The following is a 14003-nucleotide window of genomic DNA, read 5'->3' as shown; positions in this document are numbered from 1 at the left end:
TAAATGAGTTGTGCAGAACAAGTTTTTTACACAGAGGGTGGTGAGTGCCTGGAATGCATTACTGGAGTGATGGAAGCAGATGGAATAGTGGCATTTAAGAGATTTTAGGATAATCACAAGGATATGCAGGGAAAGGAGGGATATGGATTATGTGCAGAGTTGGATTTTGTATCATGTTCGAGTTTGTTCAAACATAGAGTGCACTGTACTCTTATATGTTTTATGAATTAAAAAAAGTAAAACTGTGGAACAGAAATCACACCAAAAGTGAAAATAAATAACTGATATGGTGTGTAGGAAGGAACTGCTGATGCTGGTGTACACCACAGATAGACACGGAATGCTGGAGTAACTCAGCGGGACAGGCAGCATCTCTGGAGAGAAGGAATGGGTGACGAGAAGGGTCTTGACCCGAAACGTCACCCATTCTTTCTGTTCCAGAGATGCTGCCCTTCCCGCTGAGTTCCTCCAGCATTTTATGTCTATAACAGAGACAGGTTTATTTTACAACTGGCCCATTCAGGATTGTAATGGGATATCAAGCAAATGAAATAATAAATCACAAACTTGTTTTGTTTGTCGACTTGTTTGTTTCAGTAGACGTTAACCTTCTAGAGAATGTAACTAAATACCAGAATTAAGGGTAAAAATTGAAATGTTTCAATACTTTTAAAATGTTGCATCCTTGCAACTTCCTTTGAGTCCAAAGATAAACACAAAATGTTGGATTAACTCAGCGGGTCAGGCAGCATCTAGGGGGAGAAGGAATAGGTGATGTTTTGGGCTTTTTGTGTCTATAGATTTAAACCAGCATCTGCAGCTTCTTCCTACACATTTCCTTTGAGACCAAGATATATGAAGCCAAAAAGCAAATAGTGCCCATTCACTTTGTGATTTTGTTAAGCATAGTTATTTTTATTTCTCTTCAACCAAATCCTGGCTAATATAGAATGATCAGCCAATCTTTATTTTTTTTTCTACATATTATGCTTCCCTGCCCATCCACTTCCTTATCCGTTTCCTTTTTGTCATGTTATCAACTGTTTTCATACACAATGCTCTGCTCTCTGTCATTCCTCCTGATCTCCTGTCTGCTCAATAATATTGGACAATAATTCAAACTTTTTGATTGTGACTATTTAATTTGAACTTGGCTGTGACTTTTAAATGAATGAATAAGTTTATTGTACAAGTATTCACATACAAGGAATTTGCCTTGGTGCTCCGCCCGCAAGTGACAACATGACATACAGTGACAGTTAGGAATGACACATAAAACATTAAACATATATAATAATACATTATCGATTAAATATGGGAATTAAATAAAATACCAGAGCAAAAGCAGGCTGCAGATTTTTGGTTATTGAGTAGAGCTCACTAAGAGCTTTTAATGCTAACATTAAGACACTGCTTATAATCTGGTCAGCTGCTTCATCTTTATTACTACAGGTGAATTTCAAATGTGTAATGTTGTGTAATACATGAGCAACATTTAAAAATCGAATTTTCTACAAAATCTGTATTAAAAAAATTGTTCATTTAGTTCCTGTCCTAAATTTAATTCCACACTATCCACAATCTAATTGCTCAGACTGAAGTAGGCAATGTCTTACTCAACCCACTGAGGTTCTGGTTTTGCATTATATCTATCATCAGACCACTTACTTCCATTAAAAATATTGCCCACCTTTGTACATTCCTGTCATACACTGCCACTGAGCACTTTGTTCTTGATCTAGACCTGCTTTTTCAAACGCTCTGATTGCTTTGACCATTGGTGCATAAATCCATTTTTTTCTCAAATTAAAACTAGTTTTCACAAGGTCTCTTCCTAATCTATCATCTTTGACCTTATTGCCCTAAATTGTCTTCCTGTTCTTTCATGCATGAATTTCTCTTACAATCTCTCCACAATCTACTCCTGCCCACATGACTTCTTTATCTTTGAATTTCCCACTTCAATTCTGGTTCCCCCAACTCTAATGTTCACACCCCAACTTGACCCTGTGTTTGGTTTCTGAAATGTGCTTGCTAAACCATTTACCCCTTCACTTAACCTACCTCCTTTCCTAATCTGCCCTTCCACACTTCATAACCAATCTTCCACATGTCTTTGTTTAAGAAGGAACTGCAGATGCTGGAAAATCGAAGGTAGACAAAAATGCTGGAGAAACTCAGCGGGGACAAAAATGCTGGGGAAACTCCCGCTGAGTTTCTCCAGCATTTTTGTCTATCTTCCACATATCTTTCCTTGTTATATTCTGTGCTCTGATATCAACAGTCAACATCTCTTTTCATTTCCTTCATACTGCCTTCAGCCAATGTAAAGTGTTTCCTGACATTTTAAACATTAAAAATACTTTATAAGCATGGGCTACTGGTTCTATGGTCATGGTAGTTTCAATGCATTAATGTTACATCTCTGGCATTCATCCTAAATGTACATAGCTGGGGCAAAGCTCATTTGTTTTTTTTTTATCACATATTTTTTTTAACTATTCTTAATAGGTACATGTGACAATAAACTGACCTTGAAACCTTGAAACCATGAGTTCTGCTCAGTTTTGTTAATTGCCATGTGTGCAGTGAAAAGCTTTTGTGATATTCTATCATTGATGGATATACATGTATTCAAAGTCATAAAAGTTAAGCTGTGCTCTTAAGACATCAGTTAAAGTGGAAAAGGGTTACTGAAAACTGAAGATGAAGATATTGGGTAGATGCACAGAGTCTCTTGCCCAGAGTGCGGGAATCGAGGACCAGAGGACATGAAGGGGAAAAGATTTAATAGGAATCTGAGGGATAACTTTTACACACAAAGGTTGGTGGGTGCATGGAACAAGCTGCCAGAGGAGATAGTTGAGGCTGGGACTATCCCAACGTTTAAGAAACAGTTAGACAGGTACATGGATAGGATAGGTTTGGAGGGATATGGACCAAACGCAGGCAGGTGGGACTAGTGTAGCTGGGACATGCTGGCTGTTGTTGGGCCGATGGGCCTGTTTCCACACTGAATCACTCAATGACTATGACTATAACTGAAGATCTTGTAAACGTATCTTTTCTCCTAATAAAATGATCTATTTCTACTGATCGTGTCTCATAAGCTACCACTAGATATGCACCATTTTGTTTTTGCAGGCTTCTTCCGGAGAGGAGCTGGGAAGATGGCTCGGCATTTTACTATTGGAAACGGGTTCATCTACAGACCCAGCAGCCTTGCATTATGATTACATTGATGTAGAAACAACCTCTAGTGTTATACAGACTGCAAAACAATGCTTCAAGTAAGAATTTATTTAAAAAAAAATAAGTTTCAAGTTTTAAGTTAGTAAATATGTTTATTGGCCAAGTATTCACATACTAGGAATTTGCCTTGGTGCTCCGCCCACAAGTAACAACATGACATACAGTGACAGTTACGAATGACTCAGAAAACACTAATAATAATAAAACGATAATGATAAAACACCATTGATCAAGCATGTGAACCAACTAAATACCAGATCAAAGGGAGGCTACAGATTCTTGGCTGTTGAGTAGAGCAACTACTCGTGGATAAAAACTGTTTTTATGTCTGGCTGTGGCAGCTTTGACAGTCCGGAGTCGCCTTCCTGAGGGAAGTGAGTCAAAGAGTTTGTGGCCAGGGTGAGAGGGATCAGAGATGATCTTGCCCGCTCGCTTCCTGACCCTTGCAGTGTACAGTTCATCAATGGAGGGAAGGTTGCAGCGAATAACCTTCTCTGCTGATCGGATGATTCGCTGCAGCCTCCAGGTGTCGTGCTTGGTAGCTGAGCCAAACCAGACTATGATGGAGAAGGTGAGAACAGACTCTACGATAATTTAGAAGTGAGCGACTTTTGAAAAAAGTAAGAAAACTACAGCTAATAACATTGGTGTGTAAACTCGAGCTGGTTTTTATTGTATGTGTTACCTGTTGGTCCTAATTTGTAATAAATAAATAATGACTGCATTAGCTAATGGCCCATGTTTTCCACTGAAAGGCACACCACACAAATTCACCAACCACATGTGCAGGAAGGAACCTGCAGCATCTCTGGAGAGAAGGAATGGGTGACGTTAAAGGGTCTCGACCAGAAATGTCACCCATTCCTTCTCTCCGGAGATGCTGCCTGTCCCGCTGAGTTACGCCAGCTATTTGTGTCTATCTTCGGTTTAAACCAGCATCTGCACTTTCTTCCTGTGAACACTTAGCTGGTGCCAAACTGCTGCGTGTAAACCAGTCCTCCAATGCTGAGTAAAACCCATCACAATCACAGGTGACAAATCCCTCTTCTCTGAATTGCCTGACTGCAGATTAGCAAATCATCCAAATTCACAGAGAAACTATTAAAGAGAGTGAATACCAGACACTATCGCAAGCATGCAAACATTGAAAAAAAAACTATTAAAAGTTATACATTTTTAGTTTACTTGAGTTTAGAAACACAGCACGAAAACAGGCCCTTCAGCTCATCGAGTCCGCACCGACCAGCGATCCCCTCACATTAATGCTACCCTATGCTAGGGACAATTTTTTACATTTATACCAAGCCAATTAACCCACAAACCTGTACATCTTTGGAGTGTGAGAGGAAACCGGCGTTCTTGGAGAAAACCCACGCAAGCCCCGGGGAACGTCCAAACTCCGTACAGACAGCACCCGTAGCCAGGATCGAACCCAGGTCTCTGTCGCTGTAAGCGCTGTAAGGCAGCAACTCTACCGCTGTGCCACCGTGCCACCCCATTGTTAAAATATTAAAATTAAATATACACTTAAAACTCCAGAAACACACTCAATTAAATGCATTTAAATTAATCCAAGAACATGTAAATGTAAATTAAATTGTATTTCTCCCTGGCATTCTGTCTTGTCCATTCAAGTGAATTGATGTAATGGATTTGAAGCTATCCCATACAGAGCTACTGCCATTTCTGTGGATGCTCTGAGCCAATTCATTTATGTCCATAGAATGTTCACAAGGATACGGGACTTTTGTTGTTCAATTATGTTGGTTGTGCAGAGAGACTGTGGAAGCTGAGATTTGTTCTTCTGAGAGTACTTTAAGGCAAACTTAGAAATACCATAGAAACTAGATATCTAGATAAAGAGGTGTATAAAATCATGGGAGGAATAGATCGGTCAGAAGCACTGAGTCTCTTGCCCACAGTAGGGGAATCGAGGACCAGAGGGCCTAGGTTCAAGGTGAAGGGAACAAGATTTAATAGGAATCTGAATCACTTTTTCACACAAAGGGTGGTGGGTGTATGGAACAAGCTGCCAGAGGAGATAGTTGAGGCTGGGATTATCCTAACTTTTATGAAGCAGTTAGACTGGTACATGGGTTGGACAGGTTTGGAGGGACATGGGCCAAATGCGGGTAGGTGGGACTAGTGTAGTTGGGACATATTGGCCGGTGTGGACAAGTTGGGCCGAAGGGCCTGTTTCCACACTGTATCACTCTATGACTCTAAGCAAAGATTATGAGTTTACAAAAAAAGATTACGTGCAAGTACAGATTACAAGTTCAACTGTTTCGGTAAAGACACAGGAAACAATACATTATGTATAGACATTGCTGCTAGTATAGTCACCGCAAACATCAAGAATCCATGTCAATATTTCATTTTTCCCATGATTATTCTTCATGTTCAAACTGGTTATTTTGAAAGATAGGCACAAAATGCTGGAGTAACTCTGTGGCTCAGGCAGCATCTCTGTAGAACATGGTAGAGGTAACAATTTGGGTCCAGGGCCCTTCTTCAGACTGGAAGAAGAGTCTGTAGGAGTGTACCAATCTTCCCCAGAGATGCTGCCTGACCCGCTGAGTGACTCCAGCACATTAAGTCTTTTTTTGAAATAAATTAAATTACATGAATTTTTAATATACTTGTGGGAGAATTGACGGTTTTGATCATAAGCAAACAAATCATTAAGGAGAAAAGTAAAATCTATGTTTATTCCCTGATGTGCTATAGTCTTTAAAGGGGCTGTCCCACTTGGGCAACCTAATCCGCGAGTTCTGGCGAGTTTGCACTCGACTCATACTCGCACCATGGTCGACACGAGGTCGTAGGTCTTCGTAACTCTCCTTCATGCTCGAGAGTGGTCTCCGCGTACTCGAGGCCTCAGCTAGGTCGCAACGTTTTTTTCAATATGTTAAAAAATGCCCGCGAGTAAAAAAAGGTCCCCATGGAAAAAATCGATACTTTTTTTACTCATAGGTTAAGTCGTAGTAGGTCGTAATAGGTTGGCATGTTAGTCGTAGGTAACCAAGGGTAGTCGAAGGTAGCCGAAGGTAGTCATAGATAGTCTTCATCATAGTCGAAGGAGATCGAAAGAGATCATCTTCACTCTCCACTATTCGATGTCCAATTTTCCCAAAGTTATTTGTAGCTAGTCAAAGCTGGTCTCCAACATAGTCGAAGGAGGTCGAAGGAGGTCTTCTACATAGTCGAAGGAGGTCTTCAACATGTCATTTTTTTTTTACTCTTCTGAACTCGCCAGTTAGGTCGCCCAAGTGGGACAACCTCTTAACTTATTGCAGATAGCTTGTAAAATGGAACTGTGTATGTATCATACAAAACCATGGCTGTACTGATAGAGAGTGTAGTACTAATTGGATAATTCTTGCAAAGAAGCAGCAGAGGCATTTTGGACCAAATAGCTACCTCTTTCAATGACGTAAGGTTCGATAGGAATACATTTTCAACTCTACATAATAAAAAATATGATGTATTAATTTTTCACCGATTTCTTTTTATCTTTTCAGTTTATTACATAGACGCTCAATATCACCAAACAGATATGGTGTCAACATCACCAATGGATATGCATGTCCTCGTGGAGTCTCTCTTCATTATGATGATGTACCTTGCTTAAATGGAACGGTAAGACAATTGAATTAGTATTTATTTTACCCTTGATAGTTTTGCGCATAAATTTAATACAACTGATGCAAAGAAACTGCTTTAACCTGGAACATTGTGCTTGCATTTGCAGTTCTTGTGTTTGGGCAACGGGGCATGCATGCAACTTAAGGGCCTGTCCCAGTTGTGCGTCATTTGCGCGTCATTTACGCGACATCATTTATGCGTCATGATCCGCGCTTGGTGTATGGTGACGTAGGCAGTGACGCGCGGTTGCGCACGGCGCCCCAGGATTTGGGGATGTACAAAATCTTCGCACGCCCAAGTGGGACAGGCCCTTTACTTTCTTAAAGCCAGTGAGAATTTTTATTTTCCCAATAGCCTAGAGGAACATAAAAATAATCTATTAGGTGAGCAGTTTCATAGAAAATCTATAACTTTGAGGGCAGCCGTTCGGGCCATGATCTGTATCAAAATTGAGCGAATCAACCTAATAGCTTTTTCCTCCATGAACTCTAGCTCTGCAGGTGACAGTTTCTCACCTACACATCCAAGTAGTCAATGATCAGAGGTTGAGAGTGTACGTAGCACAGTGGTTCCGCGATAGAGTTACTGCCTTACAGCACCAGAGACCCGGGTCCGATCCTGACTATCATGCGGTCAGCGGAGTTTGTAATTTCTCCTGTGACCGCGTGGGTTTTCTCCGGGTGCTCCAGTTTCCTCTCACATTCCAAACATTTGCAAGTTTGCAGGTTAATTGGCTTCTGTAAATTATCCCTAGTGTGTAGGATGGAACAGGCGTGCAGTAAACGAGCTTGACAGACCAAATATGTGCATTAAAATGCACGCAAGCGGACTTTAGGATTTGATCCGCATACTATTCGCACTATTTTAGATTCCACTGCAACAAATTGGCCTTGTTGAAGGTAGACACAAAATGCTGGAGTAACTCAGGGGGTGAGGCAGCCTCTCTGGAGAGAAGGAATGGGTGACATTTCGGAGACCCTTCTTCAGACAAAACCCGAAACATCACCCATTCCTTCTCTCCAGAGATGCTGTCTCACCCGCTGAGTTACTCCAGCATTTTGTGTCTACCTTCGATTTAAACCAGCATCTGCAGTTCTCTCTTACACAAATTATCCTTATCGTTGGTTTTAATGTCAACACCGATTACGTCGGTGAAATGACGTCCAAATTTTATTTCATAACTGATGCTGGTTTTCATCATGATTTATTCTTTTTTTTAATTTTAATTTTTATTTTTTTCCCTACTTTTTTCTAATTATTTATTTATATTTATAGATAGAAGAAAATAAAGAAAGAGAGAAAGAAAGAAATGAATTAGAAAAATAGAATAAACTATCAATAACACAACTTGGGAGATATGTCCGTAGGTCATAGAACATAACTATTCATCTAGTCCTGGGTTCAGGCTTCAGTCCGGCCTCCGTGCCGGTCCAATCTACCCCTTCAAATAATCTATAATTCGTCATGATTTATGCACTGACGAAGACATTCTGCTAATGGATACATAAAGAATATCAGCCCCGCTCTCTCAGCATTTTCAGCTTTGGATGTATTTCCAGTACACGTATTGCCTGTTGTCGGCACTGCGTTCATCTGCTTGTTTCTTCCTCTAACATCTGAAGCTTGCTCCATATTGCATCACAGGAACAGGAGGTTTTCAGCACTAATACTAACACCAGCACCCCCTGCTATGAGGAGGTTGACAGTGGCACCACGGACCTGTACGACAACCTTCCGCCACCAAAACCAATCGCCCGCAAATCTCAACCAGCCAGGCTGCAGAATAAGCTTTCCAATGAGAAACTGTCCTCTAAAAATAACAAACCTCTTGCCTCTTCACCTCTGACTTCTACGCGGTCTATGACTAATAAAACTAACACCTCTGCTGCGGAAAAGGGAACAGTCAAGACGACCTCGCAGGTACTTCTGTAGTCCACAAATTGTATGAATGGTATTATGTACGTACATTATAAAACAAACTGTGGTCCTTCTGTGTAGAGCATAGTTCACAATCTTTTTATTAAATAGACATTTGTGCAGCTGATTGTTCTATGTATTCTGTATTAAAAGATGAGGGTGTATTTTAGAGAAGATGGGACGACAGATGGCACAATGGGCTAAGTGTTCGGCTGGCAACCGGAAGGTAGCCGGTTCGAATCCCGCTTGGAGTGCATACTGTCGTTGTGTCCTTGGGCAAGACACTTCACCCACCTTTGCCTGTGTGTGTCCTTGGGCAAGACACTTCACCCACCTTTGCCTGTGTGTGTGAATGTAATTATGTGAAGCACTTTGGGGTCAATGCAAGTTGACTAAAAATGTGCTATATAAATAAAGAAATTTAAATTTAAATTTAAGATTCTCCTTCTTCAGCATCATAAGTTTGATATCAGCAAAAACCTGGAATATACTTTTAAGAGCATTTGTATCCGCTTCTACCATGGGTAGGCACAAGTATTTCTGTAGAAATGTGTAGTGAGGAACTGCAGATGCTGGTTTAAACCGAAGATAGATACAAAAAGCTGAAGTAACTCAGCGGGAGAGGCAGCATCTCTGGAAAGAAGGAATTGGTGACATTGGGTCAAGACCCTTCTTTAGACCTCTATAGAAATTACCCCTATCAATTTAATTTTAATTTTATGTGAGAGGAATGGTTAAGAATTGCTTCGCCCTCCTTTAAGAAAGGTTTGATAGTGTTTTGATTTGGTAAACTTGATGTATAGATTATCCCAACTTCATTAGTTTGGGGATTTTATGGATTTGTTTCGGCATTGAGGAAAGGACTCGAGTTACATGGTACGCTCGGGCAGTTATAGTGTTTAATCACATGGCATTGAAACAAAGACAGCCACCTACTGGATTTCTACCTGCAGTACAACTATTCATGTTTCTTATCCAGATGCAACTTGGATTTTCATCAGTTGTGGGAAGTATATAAATATCACAATATGTTGTCTTTTGTCAGTATTTAATGTAATGATAGAGACATGGGACATGGCAATGAGCCTTTCAGCCGAGTAAGTCACTGCTGACCTTTTTACGCCAAATAAACCATTTTATTTTTTCACATTCCCATCAAATTCCCTCAGATTTTACCATTCATTGGCTTACTGCAATTTAGCGTGGCAATTGACCTAAAACCAATCCTATCTTTGGATCACTGATTTGGAATTTGGCTTTTGAGTAACTTCCACTGGGTGGCTTGTTTCATCCACGTGCTCACAACATAGAAAATACCCCAAATACCACTGGATGGGAATCACTTTAATAATAATAATATAAAATAATATTAATTTTGTTTCCCTGTCATTGTAATAATTTGGTGATTGAATTTGTGAGAAAATCCGAGCACCTTGAGGTAATCCACATGGTGTCAGAGACAACATACAAACTCACCACCGACGGCATCAGATGTCCAAGGTCAAAGTGTTGGAGGAACTCAGCGGGTCATGCTGCTTCTCTGGAGGGAAATGGGCGTATGACGTGTTGGGTTGGAACCTTCTTCAGATTGATCAGTCTGAAGAAGAGTCCTGATTTAAAACAGTCTGCTCATTTCCCTCCAGAAATGTTGCTGAACTCCCTCTGTCTTAATTTAGGGCAGCACGGTGGCATAGCGGTTAGAGCTACTGCTTTACAGCGCCAGATACCCGGGTTCGATCCAGACCACAGGTGCTTGTCTGTATGGAGTTTGTACGTTCTCCCCGTGACCTGCGTGGGTTTTCTCCGAGATCTTCAATTTCCTCCCACACTCCAAAGACGTACAGATGTGTAGGTTAATTGGCTTGGTGAAAATGTATAAATGTAAAATTGCCCCTAGTGTGTGTAGGATGGTGAGAGGGGCAAAGATTAAAGGAGATCTGCATGAGGCAAGTTTTTTTTCTTTGCACAAAGGGCGGTGAGTGTCTGGAACAGGCTGCCGGGGGTGGTGGTTGAGGCAGATGCACTGGTGGCATTTAAGGGACTTTTGGACAGGCATATTTATGTGCAGGGAATGAAGGGATATGGAATGCAATGGAATGGAATCGAATACTTTATTATCCCATGTGACAAGGCACGGTGAAATTCTTTGCTTGCATACATACCCAATGTATACAAATAGCGGCCACCTAGGGCACTGACATTACAAAGCACGCCAGCTCCTCTTGTCCTCCCCCTCCCTCCCCACAGGGGTTCCTCCACGCCTGGTCTTCCATTGTCCATTGTTACCCCTCCCTATTGTCCATTGTTCTCTCCCCCTCCCCATTGTCTATTGTCCATTGTTCTCTCCCCCCTCCGCTTTGTCCATTGTCCTTCCCCCTCCCTCACGGCCGTTCCTCCACGTTCTCATCGACCGTCGACCACGGGACGACCCACGAGGCATAGCGCCGCCACGGCAAGGCTTCACCACCGCCGATGCCCCATCTCCGCAAAGCTTCAATGCTGCTTGGTGCATTGAGCCACATAGAACAGAAAACATTACAGCACAAGAACGACATGGATTAAGTGCAGGTAGATAAGAGATGATCTTGGCATCATGTTCAGCACAGACATTGTGGGCTGAAGGGCCTGATCTTGTGCTGTAATGTGCTATGTTTAATGTGTCTCAATGCGCCAAGCAGCCTTGATAACTATATCTAGTAATGTATGATCAGGCTGCTCGAAGACAAGCAATGCATCAACAGCAGAAACAATGGAACAGAGGAAATCTGTCGATTTCTGGTAAGACGTGATGTGGCTTGAGGAATCTTACAAAAGGAACAGTGGCCAACTGCTCCAGTATCAATGAGCAGCCTCTGTTACCTCCCAACATTTCCTTCAGCTTCTGTGTCTGCAGGTTGACAATCATCAACATTGTTTGGGCAGCAGATTCAGCATTTAATGTCTGTAAAGCTGCAATATCTCACTCAGAATAAGGCTGTTAGGAAATGCAACACACAATTCTAATAATAGTGGCCACAGACATAAGTCATGGTTAAAAGGATTTCCGATAAAAAACGGAGGCCAGCTGGATGCAATAAAGGATATTGTGACATCTCCTCCCACCATATCTTCTTTTGGGAAAGAAGTTTGTTTGTTTTTAGTTTCTGGTAGCAATGTGGCCAAAACTGTCACTGGTCCAGCCGTTGGGTGATGAAATGTCTTCCTAAGGAACAGATTCCCAATGTATGCCTTTGAATATACAGCCTTTGAAGTACATGATGCTTTGATTGACAGTAGGGTACTCAACCATCAAGAGAGACTCAAGAAGCTAGTTCTAGATATTTGTACACAAAGTGATGGAGTAACTGCGGGTGTTATGGATATGCAGAAATGGATAGGTGACATTTTGGGCTGTGGCCCTTCTTCAGACCAGCATCTGCAGGTTCTTGCTTCTATATTTTATGGAGTTTAGGAGTGACCTTGTTTGTAAATGTAAGACCCAACGGCGGGATGGTGGCACAGTGGTGGAGTTGCTTCCTTGCAGTGCCGGTGACCCGGGTTCGATCTCGACCACGGGTGCTGTCTGTACGGAGTTTGCACGTTCTCCCCGTGACCTGCGTGGGTTTTCTCCGAGATCTTCGGTTTCCTCTCACACTCCAATGACGCACAGGTCTGTAGATACATTGGCTTGGTGTAAGTGTAAATTGTCCCTAAAGTGCGTGTGGGGTAGTGTTAGTGTGCAGGGATCGCTGGTCGGTACGGACTCGGTGGGCCGAGGGGCCAGTTTCTGCGCTGTATCTCAACAAAACTAAACTAAAGTCAGGGTATACGATAGGATGAATGTAGAGATATTTTCACTCGGGTAAGAGTCTTGAACTAGGCGGCAAAATCACAAGATAAGGGCTGGTCATTTAAAACTGTGGTGTGTAGAAATTTATTTTTGCATAGGATAGTGAATCTCTGGAATTCTCTGACCCAGGGTTTCATGGAGGCGAGATGATCAGTCATATTTAAGGCAGAAGTAGATACATTTTTTGAAAGATCAGGAAGTCAGGAAAGTAACACTATAGAGGAGTGGCCAGCATACATCAGTCATAGATAGACACAAAATTGGTCAGCATACATCAGCCGTAACTGCATTGGATGGTGGGGCAGGCTTAAGGGTCTAAGTGACCCATATCTGCTGCTAGTTTCCAGTATTCCACTAATGAATCAAGCACCCTCCATAATGTAAGGAACCCCGAGCAGAGAGCATCTATGCAGAGGGAGTCAGAGTTAATATGTCAAATTGGAATGGAATATTTTATGGTCACATGTGAGAAGTCACAGTGAAATTCTTTGCTTGCATAACCCAAGGTATGCAAATAGTCGCTACATAAAGGGCGCTGACAAAGTTACAAAGAACGGCGGCTCCTCCTTTTATTCTCCCGCTTCCCCCCCTCCATTGTTCTTCTCCCGTGCCGGGTCCTCCATTGTTCTCCCACGCCCTCACAGCAGTCCTCCACGCTCTCATCGACCACCAACCGCGGGCCGACCCTGTTTGTGTTGACCTTTTGCCAGAATCAGATAACATTGGGGAGGATAAAGGCCAATGCATCCCCCTGGACCCGAAGACTTGCATCTTAGGATATATGAGGAAGTGGCTGTAGAAGATATATTTTTTGTAACCAAAAGTCACTTGATTCTGAGAGATCATAAAGTAGAGAACTACTAAATATTCAAAAATGCTAGTTCCGTAGAAACTGCCGGCCAGTTAGCTTAATGTGTAGGAAGGAACTGCAAATGCTGGTTTGCACGGAAGATAGACATGATATGCTGGAGTAACTCAGCGGGATAGGCAGCATCGCTGGAGAGAAGGAATGGGTGACGTTTTGAATCTGAAGTAAGGCCTCGACCCGAAACGCCACCCATTTTTTCTTGGCAGCCAGTTAGCTTAATACCTGTCATTGGGAAATTACTGGAATCCATTATTAGGGGATTAATAACAGAACATTTTAGAAAATCATGAAAAAAAAGTCTGTGGTTTCATGAACAGGAAAGCATGCTTGACATGTTGGCTATCGTGGATATAGAAACATTTGATGACGTCCCGCTTAATGGCTACTGTCACAATAAGAGCACATGGGTGTGGGATAGTATATTGTCACAGGGAAATGACGAGCTAAACAGAAAACATAGTTGCGATGATTTACAGATTAACAATCAGT

General features: G+C 41.8%; 1 protein-coding gene across 5 annotated transcripts in view; it reads left to right on the top strand.

Moving 5' to 3' along the window:
• afap1 (actin filament associated protein 1) overlaps positions 1-14003 on the top strand; it is a 257061-nt gene that overhangs the window by 227339 nt on the left and 15719 nt on the right. For 4 of the 5 annotated variants that reach the window (XM_033019261.1, XM_033019251.1, XM_033019269.1 and 1 more), the window contains 3 exons: positions 3145-3290; positions 6777-6894; positions 8545-8820. In XM_033019261.1, the coding sequence (XP_032875152.1) occupies positions 3145-3290; positions 6777-6894; positions 8545-8820 (540 nt within the window). The remainder of the gene's footprint in view (positions 1-3144; positions 3291-6776; positions 6895-8544; positions 8821-14003) is intronic. The other variant, XM_033019286.1, reaches the window with a different exon arrangement.

This window comes from Amblyraja radiata, chromosome 1, assembly GCF_010909765.2.
Source record: "Amblyraja radiata isolate CabotCenter1 chromosome 1, sAmbRad1.1.pri, whole genome shotgun sequence".
NCBI classification, from domain to species: Eukaryota; Metazoa; Chordata; class Chondrichthyes; order Rajiformes; family Rajidae; genus Amblyraja; species Amblyraja radiata.
This window is presented reverse-complemented; position numbering and strand designations above follow the sequence as displayed.